The sequence below is a fragment of the Cornus florida genome, unplaced genomic scaffold (genome assembly GCF_030987335.1).
Source record: "Cornus florida cultivar Cherokee Brave unplaced genomic scaffold, ASM3098733v1 CherokeeBrave_3.0.0_Hap2_Chr11, whole genome shotgun sequence".
NCBI classification, from domain to species: domain Eukaryota; kingdom Viridiplantae; phylum Streptophyta; class Magnoliopsida; order Cornales; family Cornaceae; genus Cornus; species Cornus florida.
In genome coordinates this window covers 123385508-123410450 of record NW_026775581.1, presented here as the reverse complement: position 1 = coordinate 123410450, position 24943 = coordinate 123385508, and the positions used below count along the sequence as shown (strand labels likewise).

The window sequence follows — 24943 nt, the reverse complement described above, 5'->3', positions numbered from 1 at the left end:
AACCAACTTATTGTAGAAATACAGGGTGAACGGTTCTACAATTCCAGCTATTTGTTATTATGTCATATTTGGGAATTAACGTTCCGGTGGTTTGATAAGCAATCCTCCGAAACGGGGGGCAACTGATGAGTATAATTTAATTACCCGTGGATAGGGGAAGATCGTTAAAGTAACGCGCTATCTCATAAGATTGAGATAGGCTCTACAGACTAAAATAAGGACTACGACTAAGATAAGGGTTACAGATTACGATAAGAATTGCAGAATACGATAAGGATTAGGCCAACAGATTATGATAAGGATTAAGGACGACGTGGACGCTACGTAACATCCTGACCCAAGTCCTATAAATAGGGAGGGCTAATTGACGTTTGGAGGTAGGCAAAAAACCCTAACTCAATATCTCGATTTCTCCAGAGAGATTATCATTCACACTGACTTGTTCATTGGAGCCTACTCCACCGGTAACACACCGGTGTTTGTAGGATCACTTTTTCTTCTCTTTATTCAGGAAGTCAGATCAGATCCGGGTTGCGCAGAATCCATCTTCAACAAGTATAAACTTGTTTTCCAAATTGCCTTTGTGGAACTGATTCCACCCCATGGAATTGGTTGCACAGTTGAAGATTTTTATAAATTCTTTAGCACGAAAACATACTAGCCAAGTGGAACCGGTTGCACTCTATAGACCAAAAAGAAAGTTTTATTCCTAGTCTGTTTTGGGTTTTTTTTTTTGGACAGACTTTCGCCATAATGATCATGTACGAAATTAACTTGTTTTCCAACTACAATTTGGTTTTCAAAAGTCTATAAATACATATTTTCTCACTTAGGGTTTTACGGCTTTTTGCATCAAAATTCGGAATTTATTAATTGAGAGCCAATTTTGTGAGATTTTTCTGAGAGCATACATACTATACACACGAGTGATTTAGTGTGTCGTTCTTATTCTGATCGGAATACGAGTTATTAAGGATTACATCAATATCGATCAGAGAAAGCAGAATTCATTAATCCTTCTACATCAAAACCTCATTTGAAGGGTGATTACACTTTGAAGGAGTCAAGGCATTCGTGAAGTGTTTTTAATATATTAGTTAACCTTCTATGGGGTTCAAGGAGTAAGCCTAAAATCGTTAGCTGTTAGACGGGAAGTTGCAAAGTTGGTGGCATTCTGCAAGTTGAGTCTTGGTAGAGTGAAGGGTTGTGAGTCTGACTCAAAGTAAGTTATACTTTGCTTCAAACATAGTGGATTGTTTCGCTTGGGACAACGCAAAAATTCTTGAAATTTTCCAATTGGTTTCCTCGCTAAAATCCAGTGTCACTCTAACTTTACAAGAGACTCTATTCTTATCATTTTTCATTGCACAATTCACAAGAGACTCTATTCTTATCTATTATGGACTAAAAGCCCTTATCGTCTTATTAGACACGGACAATTGGAATCGTACAAAAAATCAATCGTGAAGTGCAACATTACTCGGGTAAAAAAAACAGATGGAATTGAGTGGCAACAGCTGGAAGGCCAGGTGAGAGCATGAGCATTATGTGTAGACAATAATTGGGGTGGTTCTATGTGTTGTTGGACAACCTAGCCCTCATTCAATTAAACAGTACAAAAATTTAACGAGGAAGCTGAGAGGTCCTTTAAAGATGCCCTAAAATTTCACTTGTTGAAAGTCACATTTTTGTCTTAAATTTTGCATGGTTGCTTCATGGTACAACAGTTATTGCAACACGGTAATATCGAGGACAGAGAAGACAATTCAGTCAAGGTGATTCTAACCATTCTTCACATAATGTGGGCATTTCTTGGAGTTTCTAAAAGCTTCACTTGTCCACTTCCATTTGTTGTATAACGTATGATTTGGGTAAAGAATAATAATTAAGTGCTTAAAATTGAAAACTTTTCCTTGTTCCTTTTTAGTTGTGTTTGATAAGAACAACTAGTCATCACTAAGTTTCCCTTAAAGGGGTATAAAATATCAGGCAATTAATCGAATTCTAATGCAGTTAATGAAGGACGATTTTAGAATTTAATATGAATTTAACAAGGGACAATACTTTGTAGTTAGCACTACTAAATCAGCAGTAGAATCTTTAGTAGTTTTCAATTAAATTGAGAGTTATATTTAGACCGGACTCATGTTTAAGTTTATTAATTATATTAGTTATATACATCCATTAGAGAAATATGACAAAATAGCATTGTTCTTTGAGTCATGATATGATATTTAGCCAACTAGTTAAGCCTATTTGTGTGAAAAAGGTCATTGATTGTCTAGAGTGGATCCCGTTGTAGAGTCCACTTGGAACCGTTAATGGCATATTTGTTTCATTTTAACAAATAAGCCTAACAACTAAAATTGGATATCTATTTTCCTTATTTATGAATAAAGTAGCAAAAAAAAAATGTACCATGCCAATTTCGCTAAAGATTATCGGTTTGGGAATCCAGTGATATCAAATCATTGAGAAGAACTCTACAGTTTCTCATCTATCTTTTAATATACAAAAAGAACACGACTGTATAAGCGGTCCTTATTTGACCACGATTTTAAAATGAAAAATGAATGTTTTTCATTTGACATTTTCTAAATCAGTACAAATTGTTGCAAACAATGCTTCGTCTTCATCTCCAGAAATTATCATTACTTTGAACACCTGCCGCATTACTCAAAACAAGTAACATCATTACCAGTCCGTTATGATACATAAATCACATTTTCTCTCAACTCTTGTTTAGGATTCAATCATTTCCAACAGCTGAACAAAACCCTTAAAATGATGGTGCGTTTACAATGTATTTATTTACACAGTTATAACTGACTCCGTAACAAAAAATCATGAATCATTAGGTAATTGGCGAGACAGGAACACGACGTACCTAAGCGGGAAGGTGATAAAAATGTATAATTTGAATAGTAGCATACGACATCAGAAAATCACTAACGAGAATTCAAACTTGGACCATCAGAAAAGTTTGAAGCGTCAAAAAGAAAGACCAGAAGGAATGCAGAACTGCAACAACTTGTGAATTGAAAGCGCCACTCCTAATACGTCGGAAGCAGCATTAAATAGACAAGACCAAGTCAAGAATAGGACAAGAGAGGAAGTGCTTCTTTAAATAGGATGATAATGAGGGTTTGCTTAATTCAGGTTTCAACACCGACAATTGACCCGGTAAACTTGCTAGATAAAGCAAACATTGATTTCAGTGAATTGAATATGTTTCGAGAATAATGTACAACACAATCAACTAGATAGATAGATACAGAGAATTTACATCCCACCATGAAACAAAATTACAAACTTCAGTTGGTTCATTTGAACAGGTCCTCTGGATATATGATACAATATCAGTAGATCACTAATTAGCAGGTCCTATCAAAATCTTGAGGTTATGGCATTACCTTCTCCAAAGGAGAAGACATCACAAAATGTTCCACCAGGCTCCTAGTTCTCCCAATAGTTCTTCAGTTGTGACATATGCAAAAGGAGGTCATCTCTACCCAAACCAGTGACACTACTAGTCATGATCCACGGAGGATGCTCCCTGTAGTTTTCTCTGATCAGCTCCTGGAAATTCTTGATGTTCTCATCAGGTCTTTTTCCTTTACCCGCCTTCACTTTGTCACACTTTGTGAAAACAAAAGTCATTGGTATCTGCAAGGTAATGCAAAAAGGCAGAAAAACAATTAGAAAATATAACAGTTAACATTGTGCCAGTGGTAGCACTGGTGACCTATGTTACATGGGTTCTTCAAAAGTAGTGAAGTACCCGTGTCGGACACATATTGCTTGGACATGAGTATGAGATATGTGTCCGACACATGGATGCATACCTATGTCCGACACACATACCCGAGTCCATGTAACATAGCTGGTGACAGAAAGAGTATCCGAAGGTAAAATAAATTAATAAAAGAAAATGGCAAGAAGCATACATTGTTCCGACCGAGCCAATTAGCACAGTCAAGGTCAATTTTTTGAGGTGGTACACTAGCATCAATCAGAAGTAGAACAGCAACTAGAGTATCTCTGTTCAAAAAATAGCCTTTGGTGAATGAGGACCAATCCATCCGAGCAGAGTCTGGGACATGAGCAAACCTGTAAACAAAGTGAACAAATTAAAGACACAGAGCTTAGCTGCACAAAGCATCCAATTGACTGCACATATTCGATTATGTGGCAAGGTATCAACACATGACGTCAACAGTGAACGAATGAGGCGCTTAACGGAAATATGGAATATAATAGCAAATCAAATTGCTTGTAACATTTATTTATCCTTTCTGGAGACACAGGCCAATGTGACTGCAAATTATTCTAATTGCCTGGACCGTAATGTTTTATTGAAAGTCTTTAAAAAATCAGAGTAAAAATGAAATTAGACAAAACTGAGAGAAAAGTCCTGGGAAAGTGAGCTACCTATTAACAAAAACATCTCTATTTTATACCTGAATAACTAATACAGTCCATTGGCCAGTCCAAATGATTTAAGTTCATCTGGCCATTTGACTATTTTTTGGATTAAAAAGGCCTCAATCAAATCAACATGGGGGAACCAAAAAGGCATTTTTTTCTCCAATGACAGTACTGACCTAGTTGAATAACATGAGAATGCACAATTTTTCTTTATACACTTTCATTTAAAGGTTTATCTTTCAAAAAAAAAAAAACACATGAGAATGCACAAGGCAGTGTTCAAACCAAGGGTGGATCCAGGAATTGTCAATGGGGTGGACTAATAATTTTTTGGGTGGGCTAATACTAATAATAATAATAATTATTATTTTTTTCACGCCCTTGGTTCAAACTCTCCTGACATTCCATACAAATGACATCCACAATATAGTGTATCTCTCAATCAGGAAGCCAAATTTCAAGTGAAAAAAACAAGGGGATGTAATAACCACTGAAGTGGTTTGGGAAATTAAATGATCAAGAAAATGGACCAATTACACACGCGTTATCAAAACATAAGTAAAGGAATATTTCATCACATATGCATAAAAAAAGATATTTACAAAATATCCAACTTGCATTGACCCAAATACTATTAACTGTCGGTGTGACCGTGTCTCTACAATGGATGTTCTTCTCTACATCGAACTATTATGCCATCGACAAAGAATTCCGCTGATCATTTTTTTTTTTTTTTTTATAAGTAAAGAATTCTGTTGATCATTGATTCAAAATTTTTTTGACCAATCGTGAAGCCCTAACTGAGTGTTGGTCCCCACCAATGTAAGGGCATAAACTTAACTTTTGACATTATTTACACAAAGTAACTGCTCTCATACTTGAATCCACATTTTCAAACTTGATGAGCATTCTACCATTGCACCAAACAATAACCTTGTTATTTGACCAATCGTTTTACAAATAAAAACTGACCTGTAAAAAGATATCCATTTAAAAAAGAAAGCTACATTGTTAGATGAAACAGGTAGATCAAGAAGTATGTCCCATTGCCATGTCTAATATCTTATACTCCCTCCATCCCATTAGAAGTGTGGCTACATTCTTTTTTAGAATGTCCCAACATACATGTCCACTTTCCTTTTTGAGATGTTACAAATTTCATAAAAGATTTTTTCAAAACAATAAAATAAATGTTTAAATTTTGTTGGATCAATTTTGTAAAATTCAAGGTGCAACATTTGTCATAAAATGGAGGTAGTAATTTATAGCATCACCACGCTAGCAAAAGGATAAATGCATCAGGCAGGCAGTCGATGTAACTCTGGCCTTCATGAATGAACTTAATATCAAGCCATCCCCAAGAAGCCTATGATTACCAACAAATTATGATCATAGGTGGAACTGAATTGCAAAAGAATGAATGTCAATGACCACTGAGATACTCAATCTTGATTAATGGTGCTCCAGGGGATTTCTTTCAACCACAAAGAGGTCCCCCCCCCTACAACACAAGTAGTAAAGGTAGCTCTACGGCACCCACAAAGGACTGTCACAAAGAAGGGGAGGTTGTGCGTGTCTGATTTGGCCATCGAATCGGAAAATTGCATTGAATAACAAACAAAAATAAAATTCTAATTATGTTTTCTAAATTATTATTATTTTTTTCATGCAAATTAAACAAACCACTAAACAATGGCTGAGCTAAATGGACAAAGCTTTATTTCTAGTGATTTACATTCTCCCCAATATCCCAATGGAAAAAACACGAGAATATAAGAAAAGGGAAAATATTGATTTACTGCCAACAAACCCCCATCGTGAAAATCACAAATAAGTATTGTAACCTAACACTGGAAGGATCCAATAGCTATATCGAGAAAGTATGACGGCCTGCATGTCTGGACACATTGAGTTGGAACGCCAATTGTGTGAAATGCTAAGTTGTAATGACTCGTCATTTTCCTTTCTTTCCTTTTTCTCAGATTTTATGGATAAATTTTTTCCGTTGACTTTTCTTTTTTGAGTTTGGTTTCTCGTCGCTTAGTGTCGTCTCGAGTGCTCGGGAATGGTTTCCGCGACTCTTTCCTTTATATTGACAACTTTCTTAAAGGACCGAATCATTTCCACATTTTCGTTTTTTCGACACTATTCACTTTTCGTCTTTTCCCCGTTCGTCACTTTTTTTTGCGTAACCTCACTTTTCATGTTCGGAGTTGGAGTTTTCATTCCAGTTGATTTTCTCGAAACGCGTAGCTTTACTTTTAGAGAAAAGCTTGCTGGTTGTTTCTTTTTCCTGTAGGGGCGTGGATGAAAGGAATCTTCAGAAACATTGATATTTCTTGGAGTATTTTTCATAAATATCTTTTGGAGATATTTTGATTAGGGGTTTTTAAGAAAATATCTTTTGAAAGATATTTTTATTCTGGGCCAGTTTTACATTCATCCCTTTTTGTAGGGGCCATTGTGCAATTAACGAAAGTTATTGCAAAATGCCTCGTTTTGAGCCTGGATCCTCGTACGGGATTCATTTTTATTTTTCGTCGAGTCGCGTATTTTTAGAATTGTCTTCTGGTCGTTTTCTCTGGTTTTAGGGTTTCTGACCCTGATTGCCGCCGAACTTGTTCGGGGCATATCTTTCTGCACGGGACTCAGTTTTCGACGCCGTTTCTTCCGTTATTTATTTTTTCTTATTTTGGTTCTTTTCATTCACGGTGTTTTACTGTTTGAGCGCGTCTGCGTAGATTTCACTTTTCTGGACCTGACAGAACCCATTCGGGGCACTTTTTGAGATTTCTATAAATAGGGGGTAGGTGAGAGAAATTTTAAGTTTTCTTCTCCACCTCCCATGGCTGCCACCTTCTTTTTTCACTTTAGGCCCTTTTCTTCTTTGATTTTTGCCTCGATGACTTAGACTTTATTGTCGGGCTTGGCAAGATCTTCGTTTTCCCTCTATTAGAATCCGGTTTCGACCATTTTTGAGTTCGGGTTTGGATTTTCGTGGTGCCTCAAGGGTGATTGTTGTTCCTCTCGTTGTCCCGTCATAACCCCGAAGTATCGTCGGATTCGGGGCGGTTTCCTTTTGGTGGCTTTTGAGATTTTCATCTCAAATTGAGGTAGGGGATGTTTTAGGTTTATATATGTGTTGTATTGAATGTTTTTCATACTTATACAACTTGTATGCATGCTTTTATATTAATTCTAGAAAATTATTTTCTATGTATAAGATTTAATTTTCATAGTTGTATATAGCTTGGAATTAAATTGTGGCATGACCAACAGGCCTGTGGCCTAGCGGTACAAGGCCCCTACTTCCCAAAGGGAGATCAGGGGTTCGAACCTCAGTGGAGGCAGTATGAGTGAGTACCCAACTAGGAAAAAAAAAAAAAAATTTGTCGCACGCTATTAAATAAGTCATTGATATGTTCATTAACATATATTAAATTTGGATTATTTGAATAAGTATTGAGACTTTTATTTAATAATTTTCTTGTATGAAAATTTAATTCACATGGTTGTAACTAGCATGAAATCAACTTGCAATGTTATAATTAAATTAGGCCTTGATATGTTTTTTAACATATGTTAATTTGAGAACATTTGAAGTTGTTTTAAAATTTAGAAAAAATTAATTAATTAGATTAATTAATTTTATTTTAAGTGTTCTATTCATTTAATTGGATTTTTAACTTGATATGGTTGATGAGCTTGACATGTTCTATCATATATATTAAATTGAGAATATTTGGATAAGTTTTGAAAACTTTTAGTTATTTTCTTGGCATTGAGTTTAATTTACCTAATTGTAACTGGTGTATAATTAACTGGTAATGTATTTTTTAATTAGGCCTTGCTATGTTCTTTACCTTATATTAAATTGAGAATATTTGAATGAGTCTTGAATACTTTATTTAATTATTTTCTTGTATGAAATTTAATTCACCTAGTGACACCTAGTGTAGAATTAACTTGTAGCATGAAATTAAATTAGGCCTTGATATGACCCTTGACATATATGATTTGTAGAATTTTTGGAGTTGCTTTGTAATCTTGAGAATTTAATTATTTAAGTTAATTAAATTCCCCTTTTATGCTTCCATTGAGGTTATTAGGTATTGATGTAGTATTCTTGCCTACTTTATAATTTGGAACTTGTTTATATGATTACATGATAATATTCCATGAGTAAAAGTTATAAATTAACTTGTTAGTTTACACTTTTTACTTATATGACATTTAATATGCCATTGTAGGTTGAATGTCTAGAGCATATCTTGTGTGTATTCCATGACTTGGTTGTGCATGGTAATTGATATTGTGCATTGTGTATATGTGATATACTTGTTGCACAAGTTGATGATTTCCTGATGATTTTAGGAAAGCTTGTCTGGACATTGGAATATGTTACGGCTTAGGCATGGCTCTAGTACGGGGGATAAGAGTTCTCTCTATAACATATAGTGCGCAATGGGTGGTACCCTGAGGGCTAGTAACCCAAAATCACCAACATCTCGGTTATATTCTGGATTTAGTGCGCACTAGGTAGTACCTTGAGGGTTAGTAACCCGGAATCGCTTGCTTGGTCATTGAGACCTTATGTCCTTTGTCTTTCCGCCATTGGTTGATTTCGCATTCAATTCCTAGTTGTAGTTGTGGATTACTTTTAACTTGTGTGTTGGTGCATGATATTTCATTATAACCTAGTATACTTGGATTTGTATACTTGTACGCCTTCTATATCAAAAATGCTTAGTATACTTGAGTTTGTATACTTGTATGCCATGTATGTTAATATTGCTTAGTATACTTGTGAATGTATACTTGTATATATGTTGCATTTCCATTTTAATATTGCTTAGCGTACTTGGTATGTACACTTGTATATTGATGATTTAATTTCAAGGTAACCTAGTATACTTGTGTTTTGTATACTTGTCTTACGTGCATTTCAATATTGATTGTATACTTATGTACGTATACTTGTATATTGAATATCTTGTTACGTTGTACAGCATGCTTCTATGTTGCTTAAATTGCATGAATGATGTGGTTTATGCTATAAATGCTTTAAAGTATCTTAGGATGCTCTCTGAGTCTCATCTTTGACATAGACACTAGGTGACATGGACCGTATGTATTGACTTGTATCAATTTAATGAACAGTAAAACGTTAGGTCTATGCATGCTTATCTCCTACGAGTAGCTTTATGTTATTCACCCACGTAGTGGGGATATTTTTCAGGTACAGGAACCATGATTTGGGATGCACATCATGCCTTAGATGATATGTAGACTTGAAGCTTTAAATTCATGCAAACGTTAGCATGAAATGTTATTTTTTGTTTAAAATGTCAAAACTTGTATATTTGGTTATAAATATGTAATAAGTACACATTTTGGGATGTATTTGACATGTATGAGATGAGGCCATGGGTCAAGGACATTTATTTTGGAATTTATGTACTTTTCCTTTCAAGCTATATTATTGAAAAATAGAAAAATAGTATGTTTTAGCTTCACTACATTTGCATGAGTGGTGGGAAGTGAGCTTTAGCAATTCCATAGGGTCTCTTGATTTATGCATGAAGTGTGGCCAAGGGCCAATCAATCATTTGAAACCATTTTATAATTTTAAGTTTCAAATTTTCTTTTAGAAGTCCATTTTTTAGGCATTTTTGAGCTTTGATAGGTCAATTATTGCATTGGGCATTTTTGGGGCTCACGGGTCATTCCCGCGCACTTAAAATCACTAAATATGTTTGCATACATAATTGTTTTAGCACACAACATCATTTAAGGTCAAATGAACACTTGGTGCAAAGTTGTATTTTCATTGTTTTTGACCTAAACTGATCTAGGGGCACTCTGGGCATTTCACAGCGCATTTAAAAATTTTCGTTCGACATGGTCGGGTAGAAAACTTGATTTTAGGGGGGGTTTCTTCTTTGTGTTTTTCCAAAAAAGTTCATCTTAAGGCCCTTTTGTGCTCTCAGTTGCAGCAAAGTGCTGCTGTCATGGCATCAGCCGTGGGCACAGCCACACGGGGGCACGCATGAGGGGCTGCCTTGTCGCCTCTTTGCCGCGTCGACGTCAAATTTTCAAATGATTGTTTCTCCTTCATCGGGACTCCGTTTTTGGCGATTTTTGAGCCTAACTTGCTTAATTTTTCGTCGTCTATCCAACGGTGTACTCAGTTATACTTGGATCTTTCTGAAAAATTACCAGTTTATCCCTAGGGCTTAAATTGTCCATTTTTCGTCGTTAGGCCATAACTTCTTCGTCCGAATTCCGAATCAAGCAATTTTTGAGTCTGACTTGATTAATTTTTCGTTATCTATCCATTGGTGTACTCGGTTACACTTAGATCTTTCTGAAAAATTACCAGTTTGCCCTTGGGGCTAAACTTGTCCGGTTTTCCTTTTTATATTGCCTTCGCTTGTTTTCTTTTGGATTCCGTGACTTCGTGGGAAGTCACAGATGTGTCTTGGGAATGATGTATATTTCTTGAAACGTTGCTTTCATGTAAAAAGATTATTTTGCCCTTGGGGGCTTCTTTTGGTCTTTTTCTGATCTTTTATTCCGCGTCGGTTCTTGTGAAGTTCCATGGCCTCATGGAAGGTCACCTTGGCGTCCTAGGGATGTTGTATATCCCTAGAGACCTCGTTTATGTTTTCGCTTCCATATTTCGGATCTATTATTGGGTCAAACTTCGGTTCATCACAGGACGCACTGGCTTGAAAAACCTGGGCCGTCTCATAAGTTCTGGTAGAATAGCTGTTCTACTAAGTGATCTATATATACGTTCAACATAGTCTTGAATCTGTCCTTAAAAATAAAAAAAGAGGACAAAATGGTCTTTTTAACTAAGTACAACATTTTTAGCAAGGTTGTCAAAATCCAGATTCTATGTTGGATCAGTATAGATCTTCAAGGTTGAATCGTACGACTAGATAAAGAATTCTAGGATTCTACAGAATGAGGGAGCAAATACATAATAATATTTTTACACGTGATACATAATTCATCACCTATCATAAAGGATTATCAATCATCACCTGTCATTAACCACTGATCTAATGTGACATGAAATTTTATTTACGTAAGTGAAAATTATGTGTTCAAAGTTCAAACAATTGGCATGAAAAGCTCCATAAAAAAGCCTATAACATTGACAAGAAAAATGAGCTGTATGACCTGTGCGGTTAAGAAATAGATGGTTTGCAACAAAACTATTGAGTTTGAGAGAGAGTGATCGGCTGGCCAGAGGCAACCTTTATGAAGCAAACTTTTGTTTCGTTTACTTCTTACATATTATAGTGAAATAACCAACCAATATAAACTAAAAAAAGAAAAAGAAAAAGGGAAGCAACATCGAACCCTTCAAAGACAAAATGAAGAGCGAAATTACCTGAAATAACTAAGTACATAGTAGTCCGAAGAACACAAAAAAGCCCCGGTCTCTCATCTCATTGCATTAAAAAATGAGAAGATACTAAAGTTTAATTGTTTTACTTAGAACATTTAACTGGTTTTGATTTTAGTGTTAATATTGCTTTTTAAGCCACTGGTCCTAAAGGGCTGCAATTAACATAGGTACTTCAGCTCCACTATTCCAGCTGTCAAAAGGGATTCTACCCTCCTTAGGTTTTTGTTACGAGAAATGCAGCGAACCAATAACAAATCGCGAATCAAGACAGAAGAGTAAACACGCCACGCAAAGAACACAAAGATTTAGCATGGTTTAAACACAAGTTATATCTACGTCCAAGATGGAGATCCGGCCAAATATTTCACTCTGCGAAAGACATGATATTATAAGTTTTAGCTTCCAAACCCTAGCTCTCACTCTCACTCTCTTCTCTGCAATTTTCAGTGTTCTCTCAATCCACCCACTCGAAACCATAAGTGCCCTTGTATACCAGGCTACAATAGAGTACTAAATAGGATCCACGACCCATAAGCAAAAAAGGGTCAAAATGCGACCTGGGCCACAACTTCACAGTTTTAGTAAGCAATTCAATGCTTTTGGACGGCAAGATTATAGGATTCTAGATCCAAAATGTTATTGAAACAACTATGATATTCAGCAGTAAAATGTCCTAGATGTAGCTACATTTAGAATTCTCCTAGATTTTTCAACTTTTATGCAGTCACTCATGAAGAGCTTAAAAAATTTATCACCAAAGTACACCAATTTATTTATTATGAATCCAGATGTGTCGCCCAACTGTTTTATACAAATATTATAAAAAACTACTGGCACACCTAAATAAACCCAGAAATTGTATGATCAATAAACATACAAATGCATGCGTCTGGTTGACAAATTCATCACTTGAAGTTCAATAATCTGTCTGAATTCACATGTACTCTAATCAAATGCATAAAAGGACAGTCCAGAGAGAAAATTGAGAGTAATACTGCTGTGAAGTTCCAGTAGCAAAGGAGAGTAAAGCTTACCCATAACCAGGCAAGTCCACAAGGTACCAACTTTTGTTGACTAAGAAATGATTAATAAGTTGGGTCTTTCCTGCACAATTTAGCACAGAAAATAAACACTCAAAAAGCTCAAAATTTAACAATCTGAAACGCAATTAAGATTGCACCCAAATGATTTGAACCTGGTTTCTTCGAAGTTAGGGCAACTTCTTTCTTGCGAACGAGAGCGTTAATCAGCGAAGACTTGCCAACATTGGACCGACCCAGCATCGCAAACTCGGGACGGTGGTCCTTGGGGCAATCCTTGGGCCGAGGGCTGCTCTTGACGAACTGGACCTCCTTTATCTTGGCATCACCGGCGTAGGGTCCAACCACGATGTTAGAACCGGGTAGGACCATGTCGTCGGTGACATCGTCCGGTTCGACCCCGGGCGGGACGAAGAGGACGGTTCGGACGAACTTGGCGACATCGGAAACAACCGGTTTTGTGGCGGAGGCATGGGGAGGGGAACGAGGATTGGAGTGAGAAAGAGAGTTGCGGAAGGAGAGAGAGAATGGAGGATAAGCTCTTTGACGCGGAGAAGAAGATGAAAACAGGGAAGCGAGTTGGAGGTTGAAGAGGCGACTTCTTAGTAGCATTGTTCCTGTTTGGATCCTTCGGATTTTTGGGGGAGGTCGTCAAGCCTAGTTGTGCTGGAGGGGTTGAGGCATTGATAAACTAAGCCAAGGTCACCTAGAAATCGAATTTTTTTATTTTATATATTTTAAATTTTAAATGTGTTATATCTATATTTTTTTTATTTATTTAATTTCATAATTAATACTTTTAAATCTTTCTTTATCATATATTAATTAGTTCAAGCATTAATATACTGTAAAATTGTTTAATTTTCTAGAAATTATTTGCATTAGTACAACACAACTACTGTTGTCTTCATTACTATTGTACATTTGATCTCAAACGGGGTCGTTTGAAGTCTTTTCATCCATCCAACGACTTGAACCTTCGGACAAGTTTCTTCCGGTGATCTAAACCTCGTCTACGGACAATGTCGTGGTTTGCTCGATCGATCGCGAACTCGCTCAGACCCGACGATGATGATGACGATCACAGTGAAAGTAACGAAAATGTAGAGAGAGAAGTCGTCGAACAACACAATCACATCGATTCATCGTCACAACCACCACCGTCTACACAGGGACGAGGCGTCAAAGAAGACCTATCGGAGCTTTCCAAAACCCTAACTCTTCAATTATGGGGCGTCGCTTCATTTCTCGCTCCGCCACCTGCCGATGATTCTTCTCCGACGCCAAAGCCCTCCGATTCGAGTCCTCGTGAGGGCTCCGATTCGGAAGTCTCCGACTCGGCGGGAATCTCCGGGATACGCAGCGACTTCGCCGAGATCGGAGGGAAGTTCAGGAGTGGCATTTCTAAGCTGTCGAACAACATAGCGGTTTCGGAGATTACGAAGATTGCCTCGAATCTCCTACAATTGGGATCGGACGAGGAGGAGGATTATGATTCAGGGGGAGGTGGTGCTGTTGGTGTCACCGAAGAAGTGGTAGGCTTCGTGATGGATATCACAATGCATCCTGAGACGTGGTTGAATTTTCCATTGCCTGATGATGAAGATGCCGATAGTAAGTAGCTTAGAAATTTACAGCTCTGTTGCGTTTAGAAGCGTAGAATCGGCGTTTTGTAGTTGGAATTTGAGGAAAATTAATTCAATGTTTGAAATATACCCACACACACATATAGGAGTAGTATTTATTTTTTTTATTTTTTCCGATTCCAACTCTAAGGCTTCCAAACACAGCTTAATTGAATTTATTATCTTCTTGCTTTATTTCTCCAATAAGTTATGTATGTCTGTCAATTTTGCTGCTGATGGGTATTGATGTGTTTCTTTATTGGAGAATATTTCCTTTTAAATGTAGCTACTTTTGGTTTGGCAGTGTGATATGGGAGACTGATGGAATTGGACTTACAGGACTTAGCAATTTAGATTATTCAAGGAAATTATATTAATGTTGCAGTAAATGTTGATGATATTCATCTATGAATGGGGTCTGCTGCCCTGTCGTAATTATTGCATGTTCTTGGAGTCGAGACTTTGCTTCCAAGTTTTTGGTGCTGTGAAATAATAAGGTGTAGAACTGAGTCACCTATCTTATTGATTTGCTAATAGTCATCTTAATAAATAATTAAAAATAAATAAAGAGATAGTCTTGTTAACTCAGTTTGTTTAATTAGTATTTGGTTAGTCATGTAAATTCAATTTGTTTAATTAGTATTTGGTCTTAAGGTTAGAAGTTAAGGAGTACAAGCTAAATATGAAATCTCTTTTGGCAAGATAGAAAGTAAGCTATCAACGGGCCGTGGCCTAGCGGTATCAACCTCTTACCTCCCAAAGGGAGGTCAGGGGTTCAAGTCTCATAAGAGACAAGTGTGTGTGAATACCAACTAGGAAAAAAGAAGAAGATAGAAAGTAAGTTGTTTAGTGAGAATGACACAAGATATGCTATTTTAAATGCATTTTGGACACATATGTTCTTACATAATATTCCAACTATTTCCTCTCTACACACCAACATTGCAAAGAAATACGAATACTTCAAGTTTGTGGCTCAATGGGACATTCCAAAGCATCCTCATGGATGCCATCGAATTGCTGGCTAGTTTTAGTGCCAAACTCCCATCCTTTATAATTCATTTGTATAATAGAAACTCTATCCTCACCATTATAATTTTATTGGATGACTGTTTTAAGTTAATTAATTCTACTTCCACTGACAACACTTTTTCATTAGCCCGTTTCATAGATATTTTTTTCATTATTCATGCTGTTATAAATGCCCTAAGTGTTTTATCTCTGCCTCTAGATTTTGACATGTCTGATGCGCAACAAGAGCATGCTTTGGCCGTTGAACATCGTGCGCCAAGATTAGCTGCTCTTAGGATTGAACTTTGTCCAGGCTATATAAGTGAGGGTTGCTTTTGGAAGATTTATTTTGTACTTCTGCATCCTAGACTCAACAAGAATGTTGCTGAACTTTTGTCAACACCCCAGGTAAGTTGGATCCATGCAACAAATTTTTTAATTTTCAATTTGTTGGAGGGGGGCTGTTTTACTTATTCTATTTTTCTCTTCAATTATGAGAAAATTCCATGAGCCCTTCTATACTTTATGGGCCTGGGAGACGCTACCCATCCGTGGAATTCACTATATGCACATGCACTTCTCAAAATGTGTTAAGATGGTGCTGGAACTGATGACAATATACTGTGATTGTGAATTACGTTTTATGCAGTTGTTCTAGGATGTGTGCGTAATAGGTATGTCAGTCCAACAAAGGAAGAGAACCTAGTTCAGTAGAAATTCTCTGGGTATAATTTGGTTCTAGTTACATAAAAAGTTAAAGATAAGTGAAACATGAATGTTGAGCATGGTAATTTAATGGGGACATAAGGATATTTAATTTATTTAGGGGTACAGATAAGGACAAATTTAGCTGGGGTAATATTTACTGGAGCCCCTTTGACAGTCCACATACGAGCATTCTTTCCTGATAGGTAGCCCACTGGTTTAAATCTTAGTTTGAGTCATACATTTGAATGAGAACAGCCTTCGTACTAACTATTCAGGAGTTTGTTAGTCTGGCAGAAGTTTTACGTATTAATTTTTTGCTTGTTTACTGACCTCATCGAATATACAGGAAAATGATAATGAAGTTTTTAATTAGAATCATATATGTAATGATACTGATGTTCCATTTTATCACCTGGAGGTATCTCTCTCTCTCTCTCTATTTTATTTTTATTTTTTTATTACTACTTTATTTGTCTTGATGTCAATCATGTCGTCAAGGAAACAATTTTAGAAAGTTCCTCATTGTAAATTAGGATATTGTGCAACTTTATAAGAGGACTACTGACTGAGCTAAAAAAAAAAAAGAAGTTAAAAGTTGTATCGTGCCAAATGATTAATTTTGTTCAGCGTGGTTTGCCTTATTTCCTTAACAAGAGAGTTTATCATTTCAGAAGCTTTTTGATTGCAATATTTGTTGGGCGTGTTTGGTCATAGGTCACTGAGTGATTAAGCTGGGAGTATTTGACCACTGTTCTTAGTGGTTATTATCTGGTAACAATTGTCAAGGATTTTTCCATTGGTTAGGTGATGAAGTATATCGTTAATTACATGTATGTGCTCCTAGATTTGTGTCTGTCCCGTCCTTATGAAAATGGACCGGAGTAAGAAAGTTTCCATCAATTCATTGATGCATATGAAGTTCAAATGTTTCTTTGCCTCCAAGGGCTGTAGACCCGTGGTATCTCATCTCCCTCCCAAAGTGGAGTTGAGGGTAAGTCCTTATAAGGGTAAAATGGGTGTTTGTTTTACTTATCAAAAAAAAGAAGAAGGGTAAAACGGGTGTTTGAGTTTGCCAAGAAAAAGGGAAAAAAAATAAAAAGGAAAAAAAAAAATCAAATGTTTTTTTACTTTTACTTTGAAAAGTTAGGTTGCTTTCCCCCAGCACTAGAACTTGATGTTCTGCATGCAGATAGTGAAAGCCAGAGCCCTGTTGACACAGGATTTGCAGAATCAAACTAAGGCAAAGCCAGAGCAAGACATGTCTGGAATGGGTACTTCTTATTCAAAAGATGCCAGTAACTCACCACATGAAGAGTCTCTTTCTGTAACATCCAGTGTTCAATCTGAATACATGCCCCTTGACACATCTGCCATCCAAACAGCCACTTCCCAAGTGGCAGAGGATTGTGAGACAGAGAAGAACCCAGTCCTAAGTAATGAAATTCCAATTATTGACAAGTCAGTTGTTGAGGAGGGGCCAGTGAGTTGGACTGATGATCAAGTATTGCATTCTAGTTCCTCCCCAAGGGTTTTTGAAAAGAAAAATGAAGATGATACAGATGATTGGTTGAAGGAAGAAAATTCCGAGATAGTTGGCAATGGTGGAACTACCATTACTATTGAGAATGAAGAGGATGTATCATTCAGTGATCTTGAGGATGATGATGGAGGAGACATCTCTACAAGTTATAAGAAAGCAACTTATGGCTTTGATGCATCAACAAAAGATTCACGAGATTGGGTCCAGTTGAGCACAAGCTCTGTCGACTCATCTAAGGATATCAATGTGATTAGTATTGAACGTGAAGGATCCGAGCAGGTATGTGCCCATAACCATAAATCTGAGACAAAGGAGTCTATTGACTGGCTTAATGTTGATGACATTGATGTGGTATGATTTCAATGTTAAGGCCATCTAAGTTATGATGATTATGTATTGCTTCTCAAAATCCATGTTGTGAATAGATTGTTTTCATTTCTTCGATCTGCATCCAGACTTTGAAGATTATATGTTAATTGTTTATATATAGAGCCCAATATAAACTGGATGCCTATTTGCATTTGAAAAATGAGATTAAATGTGTAATGCGATGTCATATAAATTTGGAATCTGGTACTGTACAATAATCCATGTCATATTCCTTTGACCATAATGAAATTACATTGCAGTTCTGATAGCAATGATGGTAGGAATGCCATGCTTTGATCTACTGTGTAGACAGGTTTTATATTTCCATGGAAGAGACTGATTTTCTTGGGATTTTATTTTTTTTGGGAAGGATAAAGTTGGAAAAAAAAAAGAATGAATAAAAAAACAGGAAAGTTCTCATCTAAACATCAAAGCAATTCCTAGCTATAACAAGTGTTTAAAAATATTAATTTCCAAATTAATATTGGAGATGTAAATTTTTACAAGGCTAGACAGTGTGGTGCATGTATTATCCTAGTCATTTAAGTATACGTGTGCACAAAATTTGAGTTTTTAGCTTTATCTAAAGAAACTTAATCTTTAGATAAACCGTATATTGATTCTCAACGTCTCAACCCCTTATCGATTTGGTTTAACTCTGTTCCTTGTTTTTACTGTGCAATATAATTCCATTGACCTTGAGTATCTGATCAGTGCACGTATATAACTTTCAGTACCTGCAGCGCATGATTCAAGTTTTCTGCATTATAAGAAGAAGGTTATCAGTTACTAGAATAAACCTATATGTTTCGATGTGGTTATTAATATTAATATGGATTAATGTGGTCATTCGGGTAAATTGGAACGGGCAAATTCTGAGCATTTCCTGTCAAAAATAGATTGCAACGATAAATCAACATTGGTGAAATTAGGAACCATGAAACGGAGTTTTAGGCTTCAACTCAAAACTTTGCAGCCTTTTAATTGTCTCTGTTATTCTTTGTACTAAACTGTACAGAATCTTTTACCAATACCTTGATGACAATTCCAGGTACTAGCCTTAAAAATAGGTGCTTAACTTATATAAAGCTCCACCGTGCAATTGACCTGCCTTAAGAAAATATCCCAATTTCTTTGTTGCTGTGAGAATATGGAGAAATAGGCGATGGAAAGCAAAAATGACCAAGAATAGGAAATACACTTTTACAAGTGTCATTTGTTTTACTACAAACATGACAGGAAATTGATAGAGGTCAGCAGAGATGCTGGTACAAGCCTAGGGCTTTCAATTATTGTTGTTTCAATTGTTTTTTGTTTTTGTGAGGCTTGGTCTTTAGAGTGTCATCCCGGCAAGTTTAGTATGATGAGATTATATGGTAAAAACAAGAAGATAATCACTCTTTTTTTAAAATCACCTTCTATAATCATTTCTTGTCCACATAAATCATAAAGGATTGATAGGAATAGTAGTCATTTTCCTTTTTGTTTTGAAAGCATTTAAGGAAAGGAAAACCAGTATCTCTTACATATGCAGCGGAGAGAAATTGAAAGAAAGAACTTCAAAGCATTTTTGATGCCTCACAACGGGCCTTATGAAATTTGTCTGCTGTCAAAATTTCAGGGCAAAATTGGATGATGTTTTCAGACGCTGGCACTCATTTTATACATTAATTTATTTATTTTATTATATTAATTTTTTCTTTTTTGTGTTGCGAGTTTTTCCCTTGCGTTCTCATGTGTCACATCCTATTTTGCATAGTGTGCTGCTTTATTATTTTGAAATAAAATTTAACGTAATGCTTGTTTTCATGTGACCAAATGAATGCATACTCTGTCAGCATGTGGTGCTACTCAAATTGATTTTTTCCATCATGACCTGTGCATAAGAACAAGTCAGTGGTTCATAATGAACAACTTGTTTGCGTAGAAAGAACCACTTCCCCGTACTCTTAAGCAACTGATTAGTAGCCATGTCAATGCTCTAGTTCTCATTTGTTGATGTTTCTAGTAGTTAAATTTTATGGCTGCAGAAAATTTTCCTTCTTGTTAGAATCTCTTTAGGTCTTATTTTGAATTTGTTTTTGAGGCCAAAATGGTGGATTATGGTTTATGGATGGTGGTGGAGCCAAGTAGTAGTGGTCTAGTGGATTGTTGATGCAAAACGGTGGTGGATGCAGTCAGGTAAGTACTGTGAGTTGGGTGACCGGTGCTTGATGGTGGTTCCAGGTGACGAGACTGAGTTTCGATGAGAGAGCTTTAATATGTGTTGTTATGAAAAATTCTTTTTGGGGGGAGAGAGACGGAGAGATGCAAAAAGCGGTGTTCGTGGTTGAGGATGCTGGAGGTGGTGTGAGTTTGGTATAATTGCTCCACAAATGATCAGTTGTTCCTTTTTTACTTTGTAGGTAAACTAATCTTTCCTTTTTTTCTTACTGGTGCATGTCTACATTGTATAATTTGTATGTGTCTTTTTACCACCTAATTTTGTATTTCTTTTATTTTATCATCAATTGGCACTACCCTAGCAATCCCATCACTTCTAATCATTCCTACCATCTATCTCGATATTCATATTTTAGTTTCAGCTACATCAACGTGTTGTTTTTATTTTATTTTGTGTTCTCACTTTATACGATAAAATAACCAACTAATGTTTAATCTTAACTTGATATTCTTAGTGTTGTGATGCTTTTACTTTTTAGGACTGTTGATGATGCACTAAGCATTATCGATCTTCAAATTCTGATAGAAATTTGTTTATGCGTGTAAAGTAAAGCTAAAATTATTTTTATTCTAATCAAATTAAGATGGTAGATGTTTCTGTAGAGCAATAAAGGAAAAGGATTGAACTATGACATGATATCATCGTTGGTGACTATATTGTGAAAAGTGTGTTTGGTTTACTAATTTTTTTATAATATAATTTTTTGTATTTGATTTTCAAAATAATCTTACTCCAACTTATAATCATAGACTTTCTGGTGAATTTAGATGATTTGGGTCAAGTCTGGATCCGGGCATGAATTTAGATGATTTGAGAGGCGTATGTATGATGATTACGGAATTGCTAGACCTGGACCTAAACGTACACTAAAAATAGACTATGTAGCCCATAAATCGATGGAGTTTGATATTTTTGTTTGTATCCTACATGTGAGAAAGAAGAGTTTAGGAAGATATTAAAAAGGCTTCTTACGGTCATAATTTAAGGGTTTTGTGCAAATCTCGTCCTTTCACTCGTTATAATTTAAGGGTTTGTGTAAAACCGAGAGTAATATAAAACACTCCACTTCAAGAATGAAAACATATACTACGTGTGGGAGCAACACAACCAGATATTAAATGGCTTCTTCTCTGATATTTTATTTCTTTCCTGTTTAATTTATATTTCATGGTGTTAATATCATTTTTCGTGTCACCAATTCCATCATAGGCATAAACAGTTTTTCTTAGGGTAAATCATACTTGGCTTCATTAGAAGTTATATTACTTTGACCTTCCATATTAATTAAAAAATCACATTCACATCCCATATGTCAGAATGAAAGTTTTTTTTTTTTTTTTTTCCTTCACTTAGTGATATATTTTTCAAAAAGGTATATATATATATATATATATATTGTCATTAGTAAGAAACTCACTCACACCACTTTAGAGACTCCGTCCACTTTACATTCACATTTAATATATTTAATTAAAAGTTTGTGTTTTTAATGTCAAGACATTATCCAACCCATTTAATAATTTTATTCATGTTACAAGAGTACTTTTTTTTAATAGATTGAAGTAGGTTTAGTCCCGGTTAAACATATTTAATAATTTTATTCATGTTAAATGTTCACTTGATCATAAATTTAAGTAAAAAATCTCTCATATATTTTTAATAGATTGAAGTATGTTTAATCCCGTTAAACACATTTAATAATTTAATAATTTTATTCATTTTAAATGTTCACTTTTTTAACAAATTTCCACCTGAAACACCTTAAAAAATTACTACGATGCTTAACAGTCTAATAGTAAATGGTGCACAGAATACGATGCTTAACAGTCTAATAGTAAATGGTGCACAGAATACATATTTCTTCTAATTTCTTTCCAAAAAAACAGTAGTGTATTTTTATTGTGATAATTCGACAAGCATTTAGTCAATCACTCTCTAAGCTAAAAATGAAATTCTCCCTATATATATATATAGGCATTCTCTTTCACTATTAAGACGAAAGAGAATTCTCTTCATAAATATATTAGAATTTTCAATGCCCCAGAACTCTCAACGCTCCATAATTAATTTAGAATTCAACTTTTCACATCCTCCAACTCTCTCGACAATCCACAATTGTTCTAGAATCGTTCTTTTAGCTCACATGTTCTTTGTGTGGCACAATCTGCTATCAAATTTACGAATCTTAGTCACATAATTCGTGGGACAGGGGAAAGGTTTTGCGCACGTGTTTTAGCGGATTGGGAGCGAATTCGGCGACAAATCGCGAATTATATTTTTGGAATTCGCGAACTCAATTTTGCAATGGCTCAAATCCAATACTGTGAGATTCTGTGCGGTTGAGTTTTAAGTCGTCCATATTTTGCCACATTATTCTTCATTTAATAGCTCTTGAGGCAGAGTTTGGGTGCACCAATTACAAAAAATTAAAAATCTTTTTTACCACAATTTATAAGACCATCTCCAATGCAAAATGTCATTTTTGCATGCCAAATTTATATTTTGACAGGAGTTACAGTGTCAAAATGCTATATTTTAGCAACTTTGCTTTAATGGTGCATTTCATCCAAAATGTTATTTTTTAAACAACAACCATTTTTTTTTCTAACAACCAATTTTCAACAATCATTTTTTTTTTTTTTTTTTTTTTGAGTTGTATTTTATTTAGCTTATTTGCCTGATTAAAAATATAAAAAAAATTTAATTATCAAATTCAATGTAAAAGATGTGAATGTAAATTATATAAATATGAATGGATAAACTTGTCATTTACATAACAAGCAAACCCTACCAAAAATCATTTCAGCCTCCCCAATCGCCTCAATCTCTATTCTCGTTCTTAACTCTAAACTTGCCCCCCCCCCCCCCCTCTCTCTCTCTCTCTCTCTCTCTCTCTCTCTCTCTCTGTGCAACTGCAAACTACAAAATCTACAAGAATCAGAAGCTTTTTCTGCAACTACTAACTTGTATGTATGGGTTTTGTTTTAAATTTTTTTTTTCTAAATCAACTAATCAAGGTATGTAATTCTTGCTTTGCAAACTAAATCCTATTCGGTGAAATTTTTTATGTTGTAAAAATATATATATATATATATATATATATATATATATATATATATATTTGAACCCCCCCCCCCCCCTCTCTCTCTCTCTCTCTCTCTGAACTTGCCCCTTTGTAACTGCAAACTACAAAATATACAACAATCAGAAGTTCAAACCCATATCGTTATATCATTTCAGATTGTTCAAAAAATCAAAACCCATATCTTTCAGTTTCCATCGCCCGCTATTCCAATTCAGGTTCGTCATTCGCAAGCTTCAGCCATTGTCTCTCAACTCTCAAGCTGGCTCTCTCTCTCTGCAACTGCTAACTTGTATGTATGGGTTTTGTTTTAATTTTTTTTCTAAATTAACTAATCAAGGTCTGTAATTCTTGTTTTGCAAAATAAATCCTATTTGGTGAAATTTTTTATGATCTTTTTAAATATATATATATATACACAATATATATATATATATATATCTGAATACCCCCCCCCCTCTCTATCTCCCTCTTTGTGCCGTTCTCTTTCTGAAATAGCAGTAGCTATTTGTTGTGCCACATTTGGCACCAGATTTAGCAAATTTAAAAATTGGCAGCCCATATAGCACATCATTAGAGAGCCCATTTTAAGCCCACCTACTATATTTTGAAAATGACAGCCAATATAGCACACCATTGGAGATGCTCTAAGTATTTTCACCCTAAAAATAAGGTATGCACATAATGCAAACTAAGTAATGTCACATACAAACATAACTCAATTCAACATACTGTGTTTGACAATTACACCACCATTTATAAATAACATCACAGGAGTCTCAAATTAAGGTATGCGCATAAATGGTGATATTACTTTTAGACTCATTTCATGTAACTTATAAATGGTGGTCAAATGTTACTTATAGATAGTGGTGTAATTGCCAAACACGGTCTCAATTGTCAAATAGTGGTGAATGATGTGGCCAAATATAAACCATATAGGAACTCATTGCAGGGGACCGCATGGGAATCCGCAAATATTTTGGAATTCACAGATTCATATGAAACTCATTCACTCCTTGCATGCACATCATCCATTTACCTCCACGTGTCATTAAGCCCCACTTCCATTCAGGCACGTCATCTATTTACCTCCACTAGGCCAATTTCCCTCCATGTGCTTTAGGCTAAAAATAGCATAATTAAATAAAAAAACGCAAGGAGCTAGGCTTCAAATCTAAAACTCAAACAAGCAAACTGAAAAAAATAATCATTTGGCAACCCATTGAAGTGAATATATTTGTTCATTCACTTTATATTTGTAGAAATGTTACAATGCAATTTATATTAAATAAAAAAATCCAACTAAATAAGATAAATAAATTGATATAAGGGCAAATTTCAAAAGACTCCCCTCGACTATTGCTCATTTGCAAAAAACCCCTCGACGTTTAGCAAGAAACCCCTCTCAATTATCCTTGGGGGGGGGGGGGGGGGGTGTATTTTAGCTGAACACCGTATAATGATTTTTGAGGCAATTTTTTGGACCAAAT

The 24943-nt window shown here is 35.5% G+C and overlaps 2 protein-coding genes across 2 annotated transcripts; one reads left to right on the top strand and one right to left on the bottom strand.

The window, feature by feature from the left end:
• Positions 1-3189: 3189 nt before the first annotated feature.
• LOC132286877 (GTP-binding protein At2g22870) lies at positions 3190-13631 on the bottom strand. Its single transcript, XM_059789293.1, has 4 exons — positions 13047-13631; positions 12886-12955; positions 3948-4110; positions 3190-3666 (listed from the first exon to the last, which is right to left on the bottom strand). The coding sequence occupies exons 1-4, from the start codon at positions 13501-13503 to the stop codon at positions 3457-3459; spliced, it is 900 nt and encodes a 299-aa protein (XP_059645276.1). The 5' UTR covers positions 13504-13631; the 3' UTR covers positions 3190-3456.
• Positions 13632-13758: 127 nt separating this feature from the next.
• LOC132286876 (uncharacterized) lies at positions 13759-20808 on the top strand. The gene is made up of 3 exons (XM_059789292.1): positions 13759-14505; positions 15748-15935; positions 17425-20808. Exons 1-3 carry the CDS (start codon positions 13914-13916, stop codon positions 18130-18132), a joined length of 1488 nt encoding a protein of 495 aa, XP_059645275.1. The 5' UTR covers positions 13759-13913; the 3' UTR covers positions 18133-20808.
• Positions 20809-24943: the final 4135 nt, after the last annotated feature.

Bases quoted from the DNA above. Each gene is read 5' to 3' on its own strand.
- LOC132286876 (XM_059789292.1), top strand. From the start codon at position 13,914: ATGTCGTGGTTTGCTCGATCGATCGCGAACTCGCTCAGACCCGACGAT. The intron at 14,506-15,747 runs GTAAGTAGCTTA...CTCTGCCTCTAG, and splicing joins TGATGATGAAGATGCCGATA to ATTTTGACATGTCTGATGCG. The intron at 15,936-17,424 runs GTAAGTTGGATC...TTCTGCATGCAG, and splicing joins AACTTTTGTCAACACCCCAG to ATAGTGAAAGCCAGAGCCCT.
- LOC132286877 (XM_059789293.1), bottom strand. From the start codon at position 13,503: ATGCTACTAAGAAGTCGCCTCTTCAACCTCCAACTCGCTTCCCTGTTT. The intron at 4,111-12,885 runs GTAAGCTTTACT...CTTTGTTTACAG, and splicing joins GTGGACTTGCCTGGTTATGG to GTTTGCTCATGTCCCAGACT. The intron at 3,667-3,947 runs GTATGCTTCTTG...ATTACCTTGCAG, and splicing joins ATTGGCTCGGTCGGAACAAT to ATACCAATGACTTTTGTTTT.